Source organism: Syngnathus floridae, chromosome 3 (genome assembly GCF_059516105.1).
Source record: "Syngnathus floridae isolate MCC-2025c chromosome 3, RoL_Sflo_1.0, whole genome shotgun sequence".
NCBI classification, from domain to species: domain Eukaryota; kingdom Metazoa; phylum Chordata; class Actinopteri; order Syngnathiformes; family Syngnathidae; genus Syngnathus; species Syngnathus floridae.
The window spans coordinates 12,941,541-12,958,493 of record NC_142415.1 but is presented as its reverse complement, the minus strand read 5'-3'; the positions used below and the strand labels follow the sequence as shown (position 1 = coordinate 12,958,493).

The window sequence follows — 16,953 nt, the reverse complement described above, 5'->3', positions numbered from 1 at the left end:
AAACAATTGAATTTTGAAAATTCCGTTTCATGAACACTCATACATCGTGTTTGCTAAAACAACAACAAAACAACCAAACAAAAAGGTTCATGTGAAATGTTTTGTACATATTCATTATTAGCTCAACAGGAACAGGGAGTCGCTTAATTGTGCAGCTTGTGATGAAATAAATGCTATAATAAACAATTTTTAGCACTAATTAGGAGAAATAATGTGAGCATCCATTTGTTTTTGATTGGTTGATTTCACTTGCATGTGACCTTGTGACCTCAGACCTTGTGACATGAACGTTCCGGAAGTTTCACGGTTGTGAACACATCAAGTATGGGAGCAGGTTGAACCTGCTGTACAGACTCATTCGATGCCTGAGGCATACTTTGATGTTAATGGCTGGAACACGGCGCACAATCAACTCAAGTACGTATACAGTGTTGTATTTTTTTCTAAGTAAACATCCATCATTGCCTCTCAAGACATACATGTGCATATAAATGTGAAAGCTGCAGTGAGCGACTCCCCCCATACTGATGAAGTCCAGACCAAACACATACTTCAGACAAAAACACTGAGAACATGCATGTTTATCACGCGATTTCCTTCCATTTCGCAATACACAAATTCATTATTCGTACAACTAAAAGAAATCAAGAAGCATTTGTGGAGTGTTCAATTCGAGATCACCTTCACACTGTTGCGGAGTTAAAAATGTTCGTTTGGCAACTTGTATTACTTTCTGTAAATCATGTAAAGTAGTTTCGGAAACAGGAGGCATGTCACTCTTAATTGTCAACACTTATCCTTGTATTTAGCGTGTTTGTGTGGCAGGCACGTAGCAACGACAGCTTATAATAAATGGAACAATACACGCCTATTGTTCCTATCATCATTACGATGGGGTTTGTCATTATTAACCGTTAATGTTGGGCTGCAGACTAAAAATTAAAATGAATGTTTTTGGTAAGAACAATAGTATTTGGCAGCACTGTACTTTAAAAACATACAGTAATAACATAAGGTAAAGTTTTAACGTTTTGTGCATGAGGATAGTGTCGCTCCTTCTGATGTGGCCAACAGGGGGCAGTATAATGCTGTGTATATGGGTACACACAATGAAGCCGCGCACAACTACTGTTGTTTGGGGATTTTGATCATTTTCCTATTCCCCGTTTGATAAGTGTTTTTTGCACATATATTTTCTTTACACCCCTCTATCCGTATGTTACAGATGTCTGCTTTTTTCGAAGACTTGTTTACCATCTGGCAAACTGCTGCTTGTGTTGGCTGCCTTTTGCCTACAAGTCAAAATAAAGAAACCAGTCAAGCGCTGGCTGATATCTCTAAAAACTTGTAAATCACGACATCAAAATTTACGAACATATTTTGTGGAATTGTAATATTTATTTTTAACTACACTATATCCATATTATTATTATTAGTAGTATTATTATTATCATTATTATTATTATTATTATCATTATTATTATTATACAATAATGATAAATACATTTACTGTTAACATGATCATCATGCCAAACTGCACACTTTGTTTTACTTATTAAAATATTCATGATTTGCTACATAACATAAAATGATATTCTACTGCCTGAATATGATGTATTCACGGTTTAATGTTCTGTTGAAATATGCTATTTCAAGCACGCTGCATGATTTTGCCTCTGGAAAAGCCACGCCCCATAATGTCACATTGTTTACAAACTTTGAAGGGGTCTGTAGCATAGTTGCCCAAGTCCCATATGGACGTTTTCGAAAAACATTTTAAAAATTCTAGCAAGCATATTGCATTTTTTTAAATTGCTATTGTTACCCAAATACCAGAATCGCCAAAGTCAATTTTGAACTTACTCTCCCACCATCAATAATGTAAATAGTACTTACATTTTACCTGCCTCATATATTTTATGTTTACAGGTGCCTTTGATGTAATAATTTTTTCTGATTAAGGGCTATAAAAATAAATTTGCCTTGACTTGACTTTGGAGCACTCAAAGTTATTGTGAAAACAGTAAAAGAAAAGCAAACAGGAGGAACGGAACCTAAAACTTGAATGAAAATGTAAGTGTGTGTGAATGTATGTGTGGATGTAAGGTACGTATGTTTATGTGTCAAGCGTCCATGTGACTTGACCATCCACTTGTTGACCTATTGCATAAGTGTGTTTGATGTGCGGTTACACATTCACTAAATCGAGCCTGCATACCACTTGTGTTATTATTTTGTGGTTATAGTTTCATAGCATGAAAGGAAGGACTTATTGCTTTAGGGGTTTGAACTGTTTTCACTATCACTTCCTCCACTTTTTGTTCCATATGCAGGGAGTGTCAGGAAGGTAGGAATGTGAGCTGCTTGTAACCACGATTGCCTGTTGGCATACACTCACACAGTGGGGACATTAAAAAATCATGCCACGGTCATCAATGATTCATTACCTGTAACAGGTGCCACACTGAGTCACTTTTGACAGTCCTGCTCGTGTTACGTTATACATAAACAGTAACATCTATGCCATTTTTAGGTCAAATGTATTCTATATTATTACAAATTACAGTTTAAATGTGTTATTATGGCATCAGCACATATTGGAGTTATGCCTTACAGTCAGGTGTTTCATTTCTTTGTTGCTTGTGTAGGTTTCGTCCAGGTACTGTGGATTCTTTTCACATTCCAAAAGGTTCATTGAAGACTCTCAAAGTGTCCGTGTGTGACATTCTGGTTTGTCTCTAGTATGTGCCCTGTGATTGGCTAGCGACGATATAGATTCACTGTATTAACATTTTTTACAGCCCGCATTTCATTTCTTCCTTTTGGCGACATTGTTTCTCTTCCGTCGTCATGGAGTTGAACGTTCTAGTTACATTTCATTGTGTCAAGATAGTGTCAAGATTCTTTCAGGTGACATGAGCCGCAAGCAGCTGTCAGCCTGTCACCTAGGCGCTGCACCTGCCCGGGGCCGAGTGGGAGGGCCCGGCCCGACCCGGCCCATGCACCCCGCCCTCTGCGATGCCTGTTCTCTCACAGAAGAGGCAGGAAGGTGAAATGTGGCTCAACAGGTCGGATGGGAGCTCAGACAGAAAGACAGCAAGCCTAGTTGCCGAGGGACTCATCAGCCGGGAATCGGATCATGACCCCGCTGTGCTTCTGCTGAGTGGGGACCTTTGCACTGATTCACGCCGACCCGATCACCTCACTGGACGAGAAAGGATTTCCCTATGGTGCCTCTGAGAGTTGGAGCACAACTCAGGAAGGAGTCGTGAGAGGAAGAGTGGGAGGAGGGTCAACAAAGGAGGAGGGGAAAGAGGGGCTGGGGACACACACGGTGGGATCGTGGAGTGGACACAGGCGGAGACATGCTTCACTACGGGTCGCGACGTACCTTTTCCAGCACCACCACCACCACTGCTGACTCGCCAGAGTCCAGAAGCGAGGTAAGAAGTCCCACAGTGAGAGGGCATCTACTCTGTCTTACAGATAGCTTTGGTCTTCTTGTCCAATGTCCGTGCTTTATTTTGCAAAACGATGTGCCCCCCACCCTGTTTTTGCTCAATGCATCTGGACAATGTGCGTAAAGCAGGATGTGTACAAGAAGAGCTTGTTAGGCGAGGCCAGTGAGCTGCAGGCTGACCACTTGTCATTATTGCAACAATGCACTGACATAACCGGCTTTAAAAAAAAAATAAGGTGTTACTTATTAATTGTTGATAGTAAAAAGTTAATATTTATGACTATAATTAATGTCTGATTATTTACATGAATAAGTAATACCTTTAAAAATGCATTTTGGCACTGGCTGTCGATTGAAAATGATATATGTGCTCAAGGCTCAGGTAACGTGTCATGAATGTGGATGTCACATGTTACTGGAACGAGGCAAACAAACAAAAATAGTTTGAGTTTAAAAAAATATATAAATTTGGTTTCTTCTTCTTATTATTATTATTGGGGATATGGAGGTATACATATTATATATTTGTGTCAATCCAGATTTATTGTATATGTGGAGGCTGCTGATGCCAGCCATTGATACTTCAGGCCAGGCATGTCAAGCACCAGTCCTTAAAGGTCACTTTCTTAAGCTGTCTTCCACGTTTCCTGCCTGCAACACACCTGATTCAACTGTTGAGCTCATCGGCAATGTCTGAGGAATCTTGATAACAATCCTGATCATTTGAATCAGTTGTGTTTGCATTTCTATAATGAAAACATGCATGTACTTTTTCAGATGTCATATTTCCATTTGACTTCATTCTGTTCATGTGTATATTATTTAAATCATATATTATAGGAAGGTATATCTAATATATATATACGATATATGTTAATATTTATGAACCATAACATTGTTTATCCATTAATAAAGAATGTTTTTTTTAAACGTATTTTTAATATTTTTGTAACATTCTTAACGGTGTCACAATTGTATGAAGAAGATAACCATGGTAAATCATTTAAAAGTATTAAAACACTGCTGGAGTCTTAATTTATATTTCTTGAAATGTGAGAATTCATCACAATTTTTTTTTTCTTTTCAGAGGTCAATCACTCGCCTGAGGTTGACTCTGCATCCGGAAGATGCTAAGAAGGAACACAAAGCTGCTAATCCAGCAACTGTGAGTGAACCCCCCCTTTTTTTCCCTTTGATACATTGCCGAAATTCCACATTTTACCGTAGTGCACTTCCTTGACTGAAAAGACTTTCATCAAAAATCTCCTCAAGATGTCTGGTCTGTGTTGTGTAATCATGACTGAAGGGCGTGTGCAACAATGCCTACATGTGTTTCACATTATACGAGAGGACAACTGAAGCTCTATTGACCATCTCATGTACTGTACAGGGAGGGCTAAAAGTAGCTGTATGTTTTTTAAATTGACTTTCATTTAAGAAAGAAGGAAGAGAAAAAGGATATGAGAATTGTAAAAAAAGGAACAAAGTTGGAATGAAACAGTATTAAGGTCTCCACAGGTCAAACCCCAAAGATGGACTTGAAACTGTCCAAGTCTTTTTACAAAGCACCACTGCAAAACTTTTCTCTGAACGAAACACCTCACCTCACTTCAACATTGTTCCCTTGACAGCAAGATGCGACAAAATGACGTCAAAGAAATACTGTTATTGCTTTGGCCTGACCACAAAATCACTGAGAAGGGATTTGTTTTTTGTCCCAGCGAATGACGGAGAATAGATTCCCCGGAAAAATCTACAAAATGATGCAGAATAGCGACTAGCTATTTGTCACCTACTTTTTCCAAATCGCTCCCATTTAATTTGCTGTCTGCAGACGTATAGTCTGCCTGTTTTTTGTTTCTTTTTTCTGCCTGTTGTATTGAGTGTTTAATGATGAGTGCTTCTTGTGTGTGTTGACTGTGTGTACACGCTGCAGGCGCTACAGCTACAGTTGCGTGGGTGTTTGCAATGGGTGTCCCCACCTTTGTATGGATACGACATGACGAGATGACTCGTCAAATAGTTGTGATGGGTCTGTTTAGGACCCTGACGTAGAAGTGATTGCCTCGAGTGAGAACTTTGACCCGGCAGGACTGTGACCGACACACACACACCCTGATAATGCAGTGCTATAATCTGTGAGCGTGTTTCCCTTCCAGAGGGTGTGGTCACGTGTTGGAAAGGACGACATCTTGTTAGAACAGTGACAGGCCAGGAACACGTTTGCCGCCTATAATGACGTGTTTGGTGTGCCTGCAATGACACGGACACGCATTGATATCTTTAGCTCGTGTAAAGATCACAATGCGGTTTCATGGCTCATTATGATGGAGCTGTTTGACTGTTGTATTTAGTAAGAAGCCAGATGAGCCACGTCATTTGTCGATGTTTTTTATTATTTACCAAAAAAACAGTAGGCATGTGATATATCAATACAGAAAATATATTTGTAACTTGAAGTGGTAAAGTGACTTTAAGTGCTAGGATTTTCTGTCAATTCTCATGATGACATCACAGCCAGCCTTTCTGTCCATGAACTCAAATTTGGTTCCTCTGGGAAAAATTCGAGGCCGTAAATCCAAGTGATGCGTCGCTGATGCCATTTCAACTGTTTGTTGAATGGGCTGTCTCACACTTACGCACACATGCACGCATGCACAAGCGCACACACAAATACAAACTAAAAACTCTTGCATGGAGCAAGAAGAAGGCACTGAACTTCATGTGTGGTAAACGGCTACTACTGTGTGTGTGTGTGTGTGTGTGTGTGTGTGTGTGTGTGTGTGTGTGTGTGTGTGTGTGTGTGTGTGTGTGTGTGTGTGTGTGTGTGTGTGTGTGTGTGTGTGTGTGTGTGCGTGCGTGTGTGAGCGAGAGAAAGCGAGAAACACAGCTTGAGTTTTCACATTAACTCGGCTCTTCAATTTGGAAAAAAGTTAAATTAAATAAATTACACATAAAACTTCAACACAAATTGTATTTAAATAAAGGTTTAAAAAAAAAAAATCAACATTGGCACATCACTGGCACAAACCACTAATGAGTGATCAAGCGCAATGAAAGTCGCTTTACTCTCCAATGTCATTGACAGACTTCCTTATCATTCACACAATGAATTCTTCGCTGCACGCCGGAGGATTTCCGGCCAAGTGCTGAAGCAGTGCGGCCGCTATTGTGCTCCTTGGCAGATAGCCGTCAACGCTGAGCTGATTCAACATATAAGCAAAGTTCCTTGAGGTTATAAGATGACTTCCTTGTGTCCTCTGCATGGAGATCAAAGTTAAAATCAGACACTGAGGTCAAAGACACAAGAATGCAAATGCTTAATTTTGAACTTGTAATACAATGAAATGACCGTCAGCATTAAATAATTTTTTTTTTAACATTCTTAAAAGGAGTTCCTAACACATTTGTTGATGCAGCCAAGCCAGTAGGACTTATTATTTTTATTGATGTAGTTTAACCATGTAAAGAAATTTGTGTGTTCTGAAAAGTGCTTTACAGTATTTACTCACTAACTTACTTACTCGTATATAAAAGGCCAAATTCAATAGCCCAGATCATTTAACAAGGTTATGGGACATTAGTCTTTAACAACGCGTGTGCTTACGGTCATTTTTGTCTGCTGGCTGACCAAGGCAGATTGAGCGTGGCTCCCTCCACATCTCTATGCTGTACCACATATATTTTTAATATTAATTTTCATCCTGAGGTACAAATATGCAAAATAAATTTGTATATTTTCTGAGGTTGTCTTCGTCGTGAATCCGTATTCAAAATCTAATAATAATAATAATAAAGCTGTTTGATGGCCCTTGTAAAAACTATATTGTACATTTACTTTAGAAATATGTTTACAGCAATCTGGCACAAAATGTACATATAACAAGTGCCATGAGACACATAGAAGTTGCCACACTGAGTGCATTGGAATGTATTTCCACAAAAGTCTATTTCCTCCCCCAAGTGGCCTTGACTGCCTGTTATATGAAGACTCTTTGTTTTTTTGTCTCGTTCATGATAAAGTCATGCGATACAGAGGAACCTTTGTTCAACACACACAACAACACAGTAAAGTGTTTTACTATTGGGCAAGCATGTAATTAATTCAAAGACCAGTATTTAAGTTGTTTGTACTTATACTCCCTTTGCGACAAATTCACACGGCTTTGATTTCGGTGACATAAAACCAAGTAGTCACTGTCAAGGATTGTGTATTTAAACGCATTGTAACAGTCCGAGTTGGCATTTATTCTTCTGTTGTTGAGAGGTTTAAAGAAAAAGTCGGTAGTGGAGCCTTTACTCAGGAGTCAGGTGAAGTGATGAAAAAATAAGGGGCTGGCCTGTGTCCATACGACAACACTGCTCTCCTTGTTCTGGTCCTCTTCATTCTTTATCTCTGCTCCAGGTGAAGACTGATGTCTCCTTTAATGGGCAACAAGCCTGGAATGTTAGTTTAGATGTTTGTTGACACTAAAACAAAACATGTTTTCAATCATTTTCGAACTTAAATGATGAGCCAGTGTTGCTTCATGCTAATATTGCTGATCTTTGCAGGATGGTTGGAAGAAGAGGAATGGCATTATTCAAAGAGAGAGGCCGCCTGGCAGAGAGTCACCCAAGCAGGTACAGTCCAAGATGCATAAATAATAGACACAGTACTTCATATACACCTACTGGCCAAAACATTAGGTACACATGTATTGTATAAGAAAAAAAAATGGTTTTGAAATAGACATAAGGTTGATATTACAGTCATGCCAACACAAATGAAGAGTTTCTCAACTGTTTAAATAATTGTAATATTTGTCTTTTTTTTTCAGAGGATAAAGAATACAAGCTTGAGATTGTTGATTTAGAAACTTAGAGGCTCTTTTCATTTATTTTTTTTCCTATGTGCTAAGCTGCTGCTTAACTGCTGTCAAGTGAGTTCAAATGAGTTTATTGTAAATTGTGGCAGATTCGAGTATGTGTAAGTTTCTTAATGTTTATCTCAGCAATTTGCAATGTGATGCAATATAAACATATGATTAGCACAAAGAAGAATCATCAGACCACACATAGAAATAGACCACATTTAAACATGGCACATTCAATATTTGCTGTGTCTGCTTTGGTTCATCCGGCTGCTGGGGATCCAACGAGACAGCAGCTCATGTTATAGCTTGCAGAAACATGACACCCACAATTCAGCTTTCTTTTTCTTTTTTTTTTTTTTTTAAACATCCGTTCACAACGTCCTGTTTCCACTGTTGAGCAGAAACAGTGCTGCAAATATCTGATGTTGTGCACATAACATGCTAATGGAAACTCGTTTGGAAATTTACTTGATAGCTGATATCCAGCTAAAGGTCCATGTACTAGTACACTCTTTGTCCGTCCGTCTGTCCATCCATTCATCCATCCAAGTCGGTCAACTTTGGTATACTGGACAGACAACTGCATGTTACTCGTGAGGCAAAACTGTGAGTGGGCATTTTGATGCAACTCGCAGGGCTCAGTAATCCACCACTGCATGGCACATACCTACTAGTTGGACCTAGGTCAACACATGATTTAGTTGTAATAGTCAAGTAAGACACAGCTGTTCACCTAGTGCTGTGTAATAATTCTACTAGTGTGTTGACTAGTTTTAATAGTGAGGATACTAGTACACACACACACACGCACGCATGCGCACAGTGACAGTCCCAGCTGGAAGAAACCTGAGCGGTGTGTTCTTTTCTTGTCTCCCTCAGCACCTGGATGAAATGACCAATGGGCAGGCCGAGCCCTCGCTGCAGCATCACGGGCCCAAAATGTACGGCGTTGTGCAGAGTAACAACGCTGACAGACAACAGCAAGTGATGGCCCGTGAGTGGACCGTCAGTCACCTTCATGAAGAAATGAAGTACATCAAGGAGGTGAGCGGAGGACCAACACAACGCTGTACAACACATTGCGGTGATATGTGCTCAGGTAACAGATTTTATCTGCGCGCTTCATCTCGATGCGTTTATACAGGTGAGAGATTCTCTGGAGAAGGTCAGAGAGCGCATGTACGGCCAGTTTGGAGGCATGCAGCAATCTGTGCACAAGCTCTCGCAGGAACTAAAGGTGAGATAAGCATCACGTGATCATCGCAATCACGCTTTACTGTCATTTGATGTCAGAGGTGTCCAAAGTATATCTCAGCATGGACTAAAATTGAGCCACTGAGAACATTTATGTCATGAAATGAATGGAGGAAAGGCACATCTTCCACATGAATGTAGATGTGTGTATTGATATAATTTGCTAATTGTGAACAACACCTGTGTGTGGTTTATAGACTTCCAACTCCCAACGCAGAAGTCTGGAATCTGAAGTGAGGATCCGCACAGCAGCAATGGAAAGATTTGATCAGATGAACAGCTCCCTAATGTCATCCAATATTGGCCTGCAGGTAACAAACTTTGTCTTTGCACATGTAAAGACATACGGAGTTGTATGCTGAGAACAGTTCTGTTGCCTCGGCAGAAATCTCTTCTGGAGAACTGTCAGAATCGTATGGACGCAAGGGAAGAGTTGAATAGTTTGCGGACCACTTGTGAGAAAACACAAGAACAGCTCCGAGATAAGGAGAGAGAGCTGGCCGCAGCGCATGCCGAAAACCAGACGCTCAGACTTGAGGTAGGTTGCTCGTTCATCTTTTAGGCCTCAACCGCTCTTTGTTGACATCACTGTGGAAGGACCTGCTCTGACACATTCATTGAAAAATGTCACTTGGACTGGTGTGGCAAGTCGGGCTGCTCGGAATAGTCTGATAAGAGACGTTGGACTAGTTGTGCAGGATTGTGCAAGAAAAGACACATATTGTTTACAAGTATCAAGAGCGGCTCGACACACCACATTCTGTTATACTAGATATGTACTAGATAGCTGAGATGCAGGTCAAAATGATCAAATTATAGAAGTTTGCTACAAATAGAGAAAGACCAACAGTAATTTGCACCACTTAAAAAAAGGCTATTGTAATTGACTAAAGATGACACTATATGGCGGCAAAGGGCTACTTTTATCTAAATGAAGCTCATCGATTCACTTCAATTCAATAGTACCTTGGCACCAAGATGCCATCAGGTGGTGCCTATGCAATACTGTTATACATAGCTTATGTCAGAAAATAAATGTGTTTTCACAGTTTCCTAGGATGTAAATAAGTAAATTTACAACACCTGAGCCACAAATATGCGCAGGCTCCCCCTACCAGACACCTTCTGCATTTTTCCATGAATTCCCATGTAAGAAAGTGTGATACGATTGCACTACCTAGTGGAGAAGAAGGTAAATTGCATTTCACTGACATTTAAATGATTTCACAAAACAATGGCGTTCATTTATCAACACAGAAAAAAGGGGGTTGAATGATTTTTCAGCATACAGCCAGTGAGGTTTGTGGAAATGTCTTTACACTCACTTTTCCTTCCCTTTAATTAATCCCATGTTTGTATAAAGAACTCATTTCATCATCCAGCATCATCAGTTCACATCAGCTCACCCTGCTCACAGCACTTTTTTTTCTCACCTTTGCTTTCCAGGTGGAATCTACACGAGAGGCCAACAGTAGGGCCCTAATGGAGCTCTCCGCGGCGCTCGAAAGGGACTACCAGGAGAAGCTGCAAGAAGAGCAAAGGAAACACAGGGAGGAGATTGAAATACTCCAGGTCTGCACTATTTACTTTCTGATCAATGCCAAGAGACACAAATACATGGTTCATACGAACATGTGTTGGGAAATTTCAAAGCGACGTCAGAGCAAAAACATTTTTGTTCTATGTATTTGTTTACACAGGCACAACTGGACGACTACATCAGACGATTAGAAGAAGCTGAGATGAATATCAGGATCGCAGAGGCCAAAATTGCTGAGCGGGATCTGAGGATTGGTGAACTTGAGCGCTTGCTGGACTGCATGGGAACGGTAACCATTGAAAAAAAAAACCCAAAAAAAACAACAACCATATATTACATGCATGGGAGTCATATGAGCAATCCCACAGGAAAAGAGTCAACTCCACCAGAAGCTGCAGGAATGTGAACGGCGTCTTCGCTTGTTAGAGAGGAGCGATGCAACCGATGGAGCTGTAGCTAAAAGGTATTTCATCAATGTCCACAATGGGAAGACAATAAGTTGAATATCTGATCAATGTCCAAAGAGGAAAGGCAAAGTTTGGTAAACACTGCTTTCCGAGTTTTGTTTCGGTGAGTGCGACATCAGCTCAGAGCAGTTGAAGCTATCAATGACTGCTGGTATTTGGCAGGTCACATGAGCTGCAAAGGGAAGCTGGAGGTCTTCGAGAGAGAATCAAGCACTTGAACGACATGGTCTTCTGCCAACAGCGAAAGGTCAAAGGAATGATTGAGGAGGTGAGGGAGGTCATTTGTGGTCATGGTTTTTTTTTTTATAGGAAGCCAATTGAATCATGTATTGCTTCATATGCGTGTCCCCTCCCCCCCTTTTTTTTTTTCATTGTTGACAAAGAAACAAGAACAATGGTGACTTGAAAAAAACCCTGCCGGTCAAATATTGGGGTTTTCAGGTTTAAAACATAATACTAAAAATCTTATTGGTGAGTGGTAACTGTCCTTACAAATCACAAAGAATCCGTCAACTTTTGGCATTGCACAGAATACTGACAGTATGCTAACTTGTTACTCAAAAGAGCATTTCAACTCCAGCAACTTTTTGCTATGAAGCAATAATATAATCGTACAAAATAAAAATAAATAATGATGATAAGATAATAAAAATGAATAAGACTATACAAGCGAAAGTTATAACTGTAACTTAATGTGGTATGATTATCTGCGTTTTCTTCTTCAAACGGTGAAGGTGCAAAAACTACGAGCTCAAGTTGCAGAGAAGGACATGTTCATCTCAGAGCTGCTGGACCGAATTGCGATTGTGGAGTGTGAGGTAAGACTGTCTGCGTGTATGTGTGTGTGTACGCGAGTGTGAGCGTGTCAGTGAGTGTGTATTTAATCCGGGCTGGTGCGGTTAACTGTTCTTTTGGTATTGACCCCTGGATCGCCTGAACTTTGAGCAATGGACTTTGGTATGTGGTGACTGCAGTCTTTGCATGAATATGACACTCTTGTTTCCTGTTTTCCTTTTCCTAGAATAATGAATTAGAAGACAAGCTCAAGTATTTTATGTCCACACAGAGTAGTGAAGAAGAGGATTTGGACTTTGGGAAGATAGGACAAGTCTGCAACCCTCTTCCAAGGTAAGAAGCAACGTTGAGTGGAGTGTTTTGTTCATGGGGTGTGGCAATGAAACAACGAGCCTTCTTTTGTTTAATGCATGACTGTTTGAACAGAATTGAAGAATTACCGGGGCATGATGTTGAATCTCCTAATCTGCATGAACCAATTCATCTTCATCCTAGAGATCTCCTTCCATCCAAACAACCGTTATTTGTCATACCGCCTCCGCCACAAATACGACCTCCTCCACCACCCCCAGATCCATATATATATGACGCTTCAATACCTCCTGAACCTTTTTTATCACCTATACAACCTCCCCTCCCTCCACTGCCTTCTTCACCCACACCTCCCTCATCACCCACACCCCCCTTGTCTCCAATATCACCGCCATCGTCACCCACACTGCCTCCATCCTCACCCACACTGCTTCCATCTTCACCCACACTGCCTCCATCTTCACCCACACTGCCTCCATCTTCACCCACACTGCCTCCATCTTCACCTACACAAGAATCAGATGAGCCTCCTCTCCGCCGTCCTTCCCTCTTCCTTACAACGGTTACTCAATCGAGGACGTTGAAGCGTAACGCCCCTCCTCCCAGCAGGGTTGAGTCCAGTTTACTTCGCTACACGCCGGTTGAGTACAGCCGCTACCTTGAGGCCAACCCGACGCCCCAGATCGAAATGTACTCCTCCACCCGAGTGTCATCGGAATCCCAAAGTTACGAGAGCCAGCCCATTGACGAGGTGGACGCTGAAACAGACACTCAGATGGCATTGAATCAAGACAAAAGGAGAACAAGATCGGGGGTTGCGTATTTTGATACGCCATTCACGAAATTAATGGAAATGACAGCAAACATCAAAGTAGAGTGATTGGAGCATGCAGCATTTTTAGTATACTGTATGGTGAACATCTTCATTGTCTTAAATTTTACATGAACTGTCTTTAAGACAGTAGCCCATGTTTAGCTTTGTTTATGTTTACATATGCCATGTCATATTTCTGTAAATAAATTCTGTACATTTATTTAAGTTTTGTCCAAAGACACCAGCCATAAACAAAACTAAATTTGAGCAAGTTTGAGTTCAAGCCAACATGTTGTGAACCTGTTGTTATGCTCGTTATGTTGGCATGCACAGCAAGTCTGCTAACTTCTATTCCAGGTTTGGTCAATCGGCACTCAATCGGATTGACATTTACTGTGAAACTGATACATAAAAAAAAAAAAAAATCAAAAACAATTTATTTCATAGACCAGAAGGTTCAACCAAACCATACCGTGTAACCCAATAAATTATGATTAAATTCCTGCGATGGAGAGGGGGTTTACTGTACATGCAAAAAACTATAGCTATAAACACAAAGTATAACAGTGGTAAGTATGGAGAAAAGGATTGTAGAAAACCTTGACTCTTTTCTACTGAAACCTTTTTGTTGTATGACTTATAGAATAAAACAATATACTATTTATAGAAAATCTGTTATTTACATACAAACAGTACAGGCAATTACGATGTGTCTTGAGAAATTACTAGTCAAAACAGCATTGTACGTTTACTTTGATTTATTCCTTTTTCTACATTTCTTTTGACTCATTTGGCTATCTAATTTTGTGAACACATATTGGAATTACAGTTGATTTACTATGATATGAAATTTCATACTGTACGTGTATATAAGCTCATATTGTGAGTCATTTTGTAAATAGTATTGTTAAGGACTACGTTTAGCTTCTTTGCAATGAATGTAGCCCACACTGCTCAAATGAACTGAAGGGGGAAAGAAAAAAAATTACTATGTAAATTTTCCTGAACAAATGTATATTGGCGCTGTATGAATAATAATAAAAAAACATTTTCTATCTGTAGTTTTTACCTTATGTACAACATATTTATTTACATGTGATGTGCCTTTGGGGGTGGGAATACATATTAAAAACATTTTACATACATGCAACCTGGCATGTTTGAGATGAAATTGTTGGTAATAATCACTATATATATAATGAGCCACATTTGTGAGCCACAGACACAAGTAAAATCCAACGCTGTGTGCACTGCCATCAAGAAAGAGTTATAACAGCAACATACACTGAAAATAATGAGACCAACCTCTGCTTCATTATCATAGACCATACTGTATGAGTAACCAGTCCGCCTCATTTTAACAGTGACTATAAAGTAAATGTACTCGACCTTTATGTTGATGTCCATGATTGGGGCGTTGTGATTTTGGATTTTGTAGAAGCTATCCTTTGAAAATGTAAATACTTGCAGATTTATAGAAATAAAGTATTGTATTTTGACATTTATGTTTTCTATATTGTTATTTGTTTTTGACAATGTGACAAATTATTAACATGATAGGTTTCTTCAATAACATGGATATCATCAACTGTTTTCAATTGATAATACTATATAATTAAAATAATTTGAGCAAACCTGTCATTTCAGAAATGTGTATCAATTTATTCACTTATTTATTTATTTATTTATTTATTTATTTATTTATTTATTTATTTATTCACTTTCATGAGTACCCAAAACCTATAGTCCTCATTTTAAAAGGGTTGGTGACTCTAAATGTACATAATCAAGAATCCTGTGATGTTTGTTGATGTTTTTTTTTCCTTTTAAAAATCGTCAATTAAAATGGAAACATTTATCTAATTAAATGATAGGTTAATTTAGAGCCCAAACTGTAAAAAAAAAAAAAAAAAAAAACCCTGAAATGTGTTAAGTAGAAACGTTTGCATGTATAGTACATTCAAAAATCTAATTCATTGTTTTAAATCGTGGGTTAATTAATTTCAAAACTTGTTATATTTTCAAAATCATTTTATTCATTTGTTCAATTTATTTGCATTAGTTTTAGTTAAAACTATTATGAACAATAAAGAATGAAAAAAAAGCGCATGAATGATTATTTTAGTATTTTGTGTGTTTTACATAGGAGATTTTTTGTTTGTATTCTAATTTAAAGAAAGTGGTTTCAGTACATCGCCTGCAGAGGGCGCTCGAATACATTCCCCAATCGTGTTGAATATACCAAAGAAGAAGAATCCCACTTTGAAATGTTTTCCCTTCGATTCCAACAAAACATGTCTGTTTTAACTGATTTTATGTAGTTTCCTCCTCCAGACAACGGCTTAGGAACCCCTACAGATTCAAGGAGGACTATTGTTTTCATGAGGAATGCCACGTTGAGAAGTGCCGCGTGTTCCCGCTTTTTGCGGCTGTGGCTTAGCTTGTTTAGCTTGTCAGGATGTCGGAGCGCCAGGGACAGGTGGGAGACTTGAACAAGCAGAGCAGAGAGCAACTCCACGAACTACTTCTGCGACAGAACAGCATCCTTGCTGACAAGTAAGACCCAAGTACACTTGACTACACTCAGACGATGATAACCAGGCTGGAGGTATTAGAATGATATGAAAAGTTAGGTGGATTTAGAATTCAGTTTGAGCAATTATGTCCTTGATATCCATCTTCAGTTCCATGTACTAGTATGCTATTTAGGAAAACAGTTTGAGCGCACAACTTGAACGACCTTGTCTAGTAACGTGTTTTTCTATTTTTCATATAGTAAGTCAGTAGTTTTTACTTGGAGGCAAAACTGGACATGGTTAGGCTACTGGTAGTACAGTAGGCTAAAACATGGCTACCAGTTGGTCCTGTACTGTAATAGAGGGCCTAAAGTGTTACCATGAGAACCCCCCCCCCCCCTCTAAAAAAAAACAAAAAACAAGTCAGTCACTCTTATGTGCACTCTGGTTGTTCTACTCTGCAGAACATGCAAAGCGCCACACAAGTTGGCTAAGTTTCAAATAACGAATCACATAACTGCAGACAGTAAAATACCCCTTAATTAAAAATAGAACAATATGGTTGCACAACGAGGTGTGTCACTGGTTTCTATCGGCCCACAAAACTGGTTAGACTCTCAACAAATGGAGACAGGTGTTGCCACACAACAATTGACAGCCTGATGTGTAACCAAATGAATCAGACAGACTGGGACAATGCGTTCACATAAAATAATTTGAAAACACTTGCCCTGCAGCACTTGTGAGTGAATGCACTGATGTCATTTATATATATTCAATGGTCATCAGCCACTCTCAGGCCACATTTTAAAGTGTGCAGGGCTTGAGGATGGTGTCCACAGTGGACAAAATAAATACCCGCACCCCACATGCACTTATGTACGTATATTGTCTAATAATATATTTTTATCAAATTAATAAATGAATTGATGTCATTGA

General features: G+C 39.4%; 2 protein-coding genes across 5 annotated transcripts in view; both read left to right on the top strand.

Moving 5' to 3' along the window:
- Positions 1–2,655: 2,655 nt before the first annotated feature.
- Positions 2,656–14,559, top strand: LOC148400601 (myocardial zonula adherens protein-like). 3 transcript variants are annotated; one of them, XM_088371619.1, is made up of 14 exons: positions 2,656–3,443; positions 4,548–4,625; positions 8,015–8,083; positions 9,196–9,360; positions 9,461–9,553; positions 9,768–9,881; positions 9,956–10,108; positions 11,017–11,142; positions 11,271–11,399; positions 11,479–11,573; positions 11,740–11,845; positions 12,312–12,395; positions 12,644–12,705; positions 12,799–14,559. In XM_088371619.1, exons 1-14 carry the CDS (start codon positions 3,366–3,368, stop codon positions 13,562–13,564), a joined length of 2,118 nt encoding a protein of 705 aa, XP_088227745.1. In that variant the 5' UTR covers positions 2,656–3,365; the 3' UTR covers positions 13,565–14,559. The 3 variants fall into 3 exon arrangements, with proteins under 3 accessions (XP_088227745.1, XP_088227744.1, XP_088227746.1); XM_088371618.1 differs by having other exon boundaries at positions 2,702–3,443; positions 12,599–12,705; XM_088371620.1 differs by lacking the exons at positions 2,656–3,443; positions 4,548–4,625 and adding an exon at positions 7,641–7,865 and having other exon boundaries at positions 12,599–12,705.
- Positions 14,560–15,711: 1,152 nt separating this feature from the next.
- The window catches only part of polr2m (RNA polymerase II subunit M), a 39,922-nt gene continuing 38,680 nt past the window's right edge, over positions 15,712–16,953 (top strand). For both annotated transcript variants that reach the window (XM_088370673.1, XM_088370671.1), the window contains exon 1: positions 15,712–16,054. In XM_088370673.1, coding sequence (XP_088226799.1) covers positions 15,957–16,054 — 98 coding nt within the window. In that variant the 5' untranslated portion in view covers positions 15,712–15,956. The remainder of the gene's footprint in view (positions 16,055–16,953) is intronic.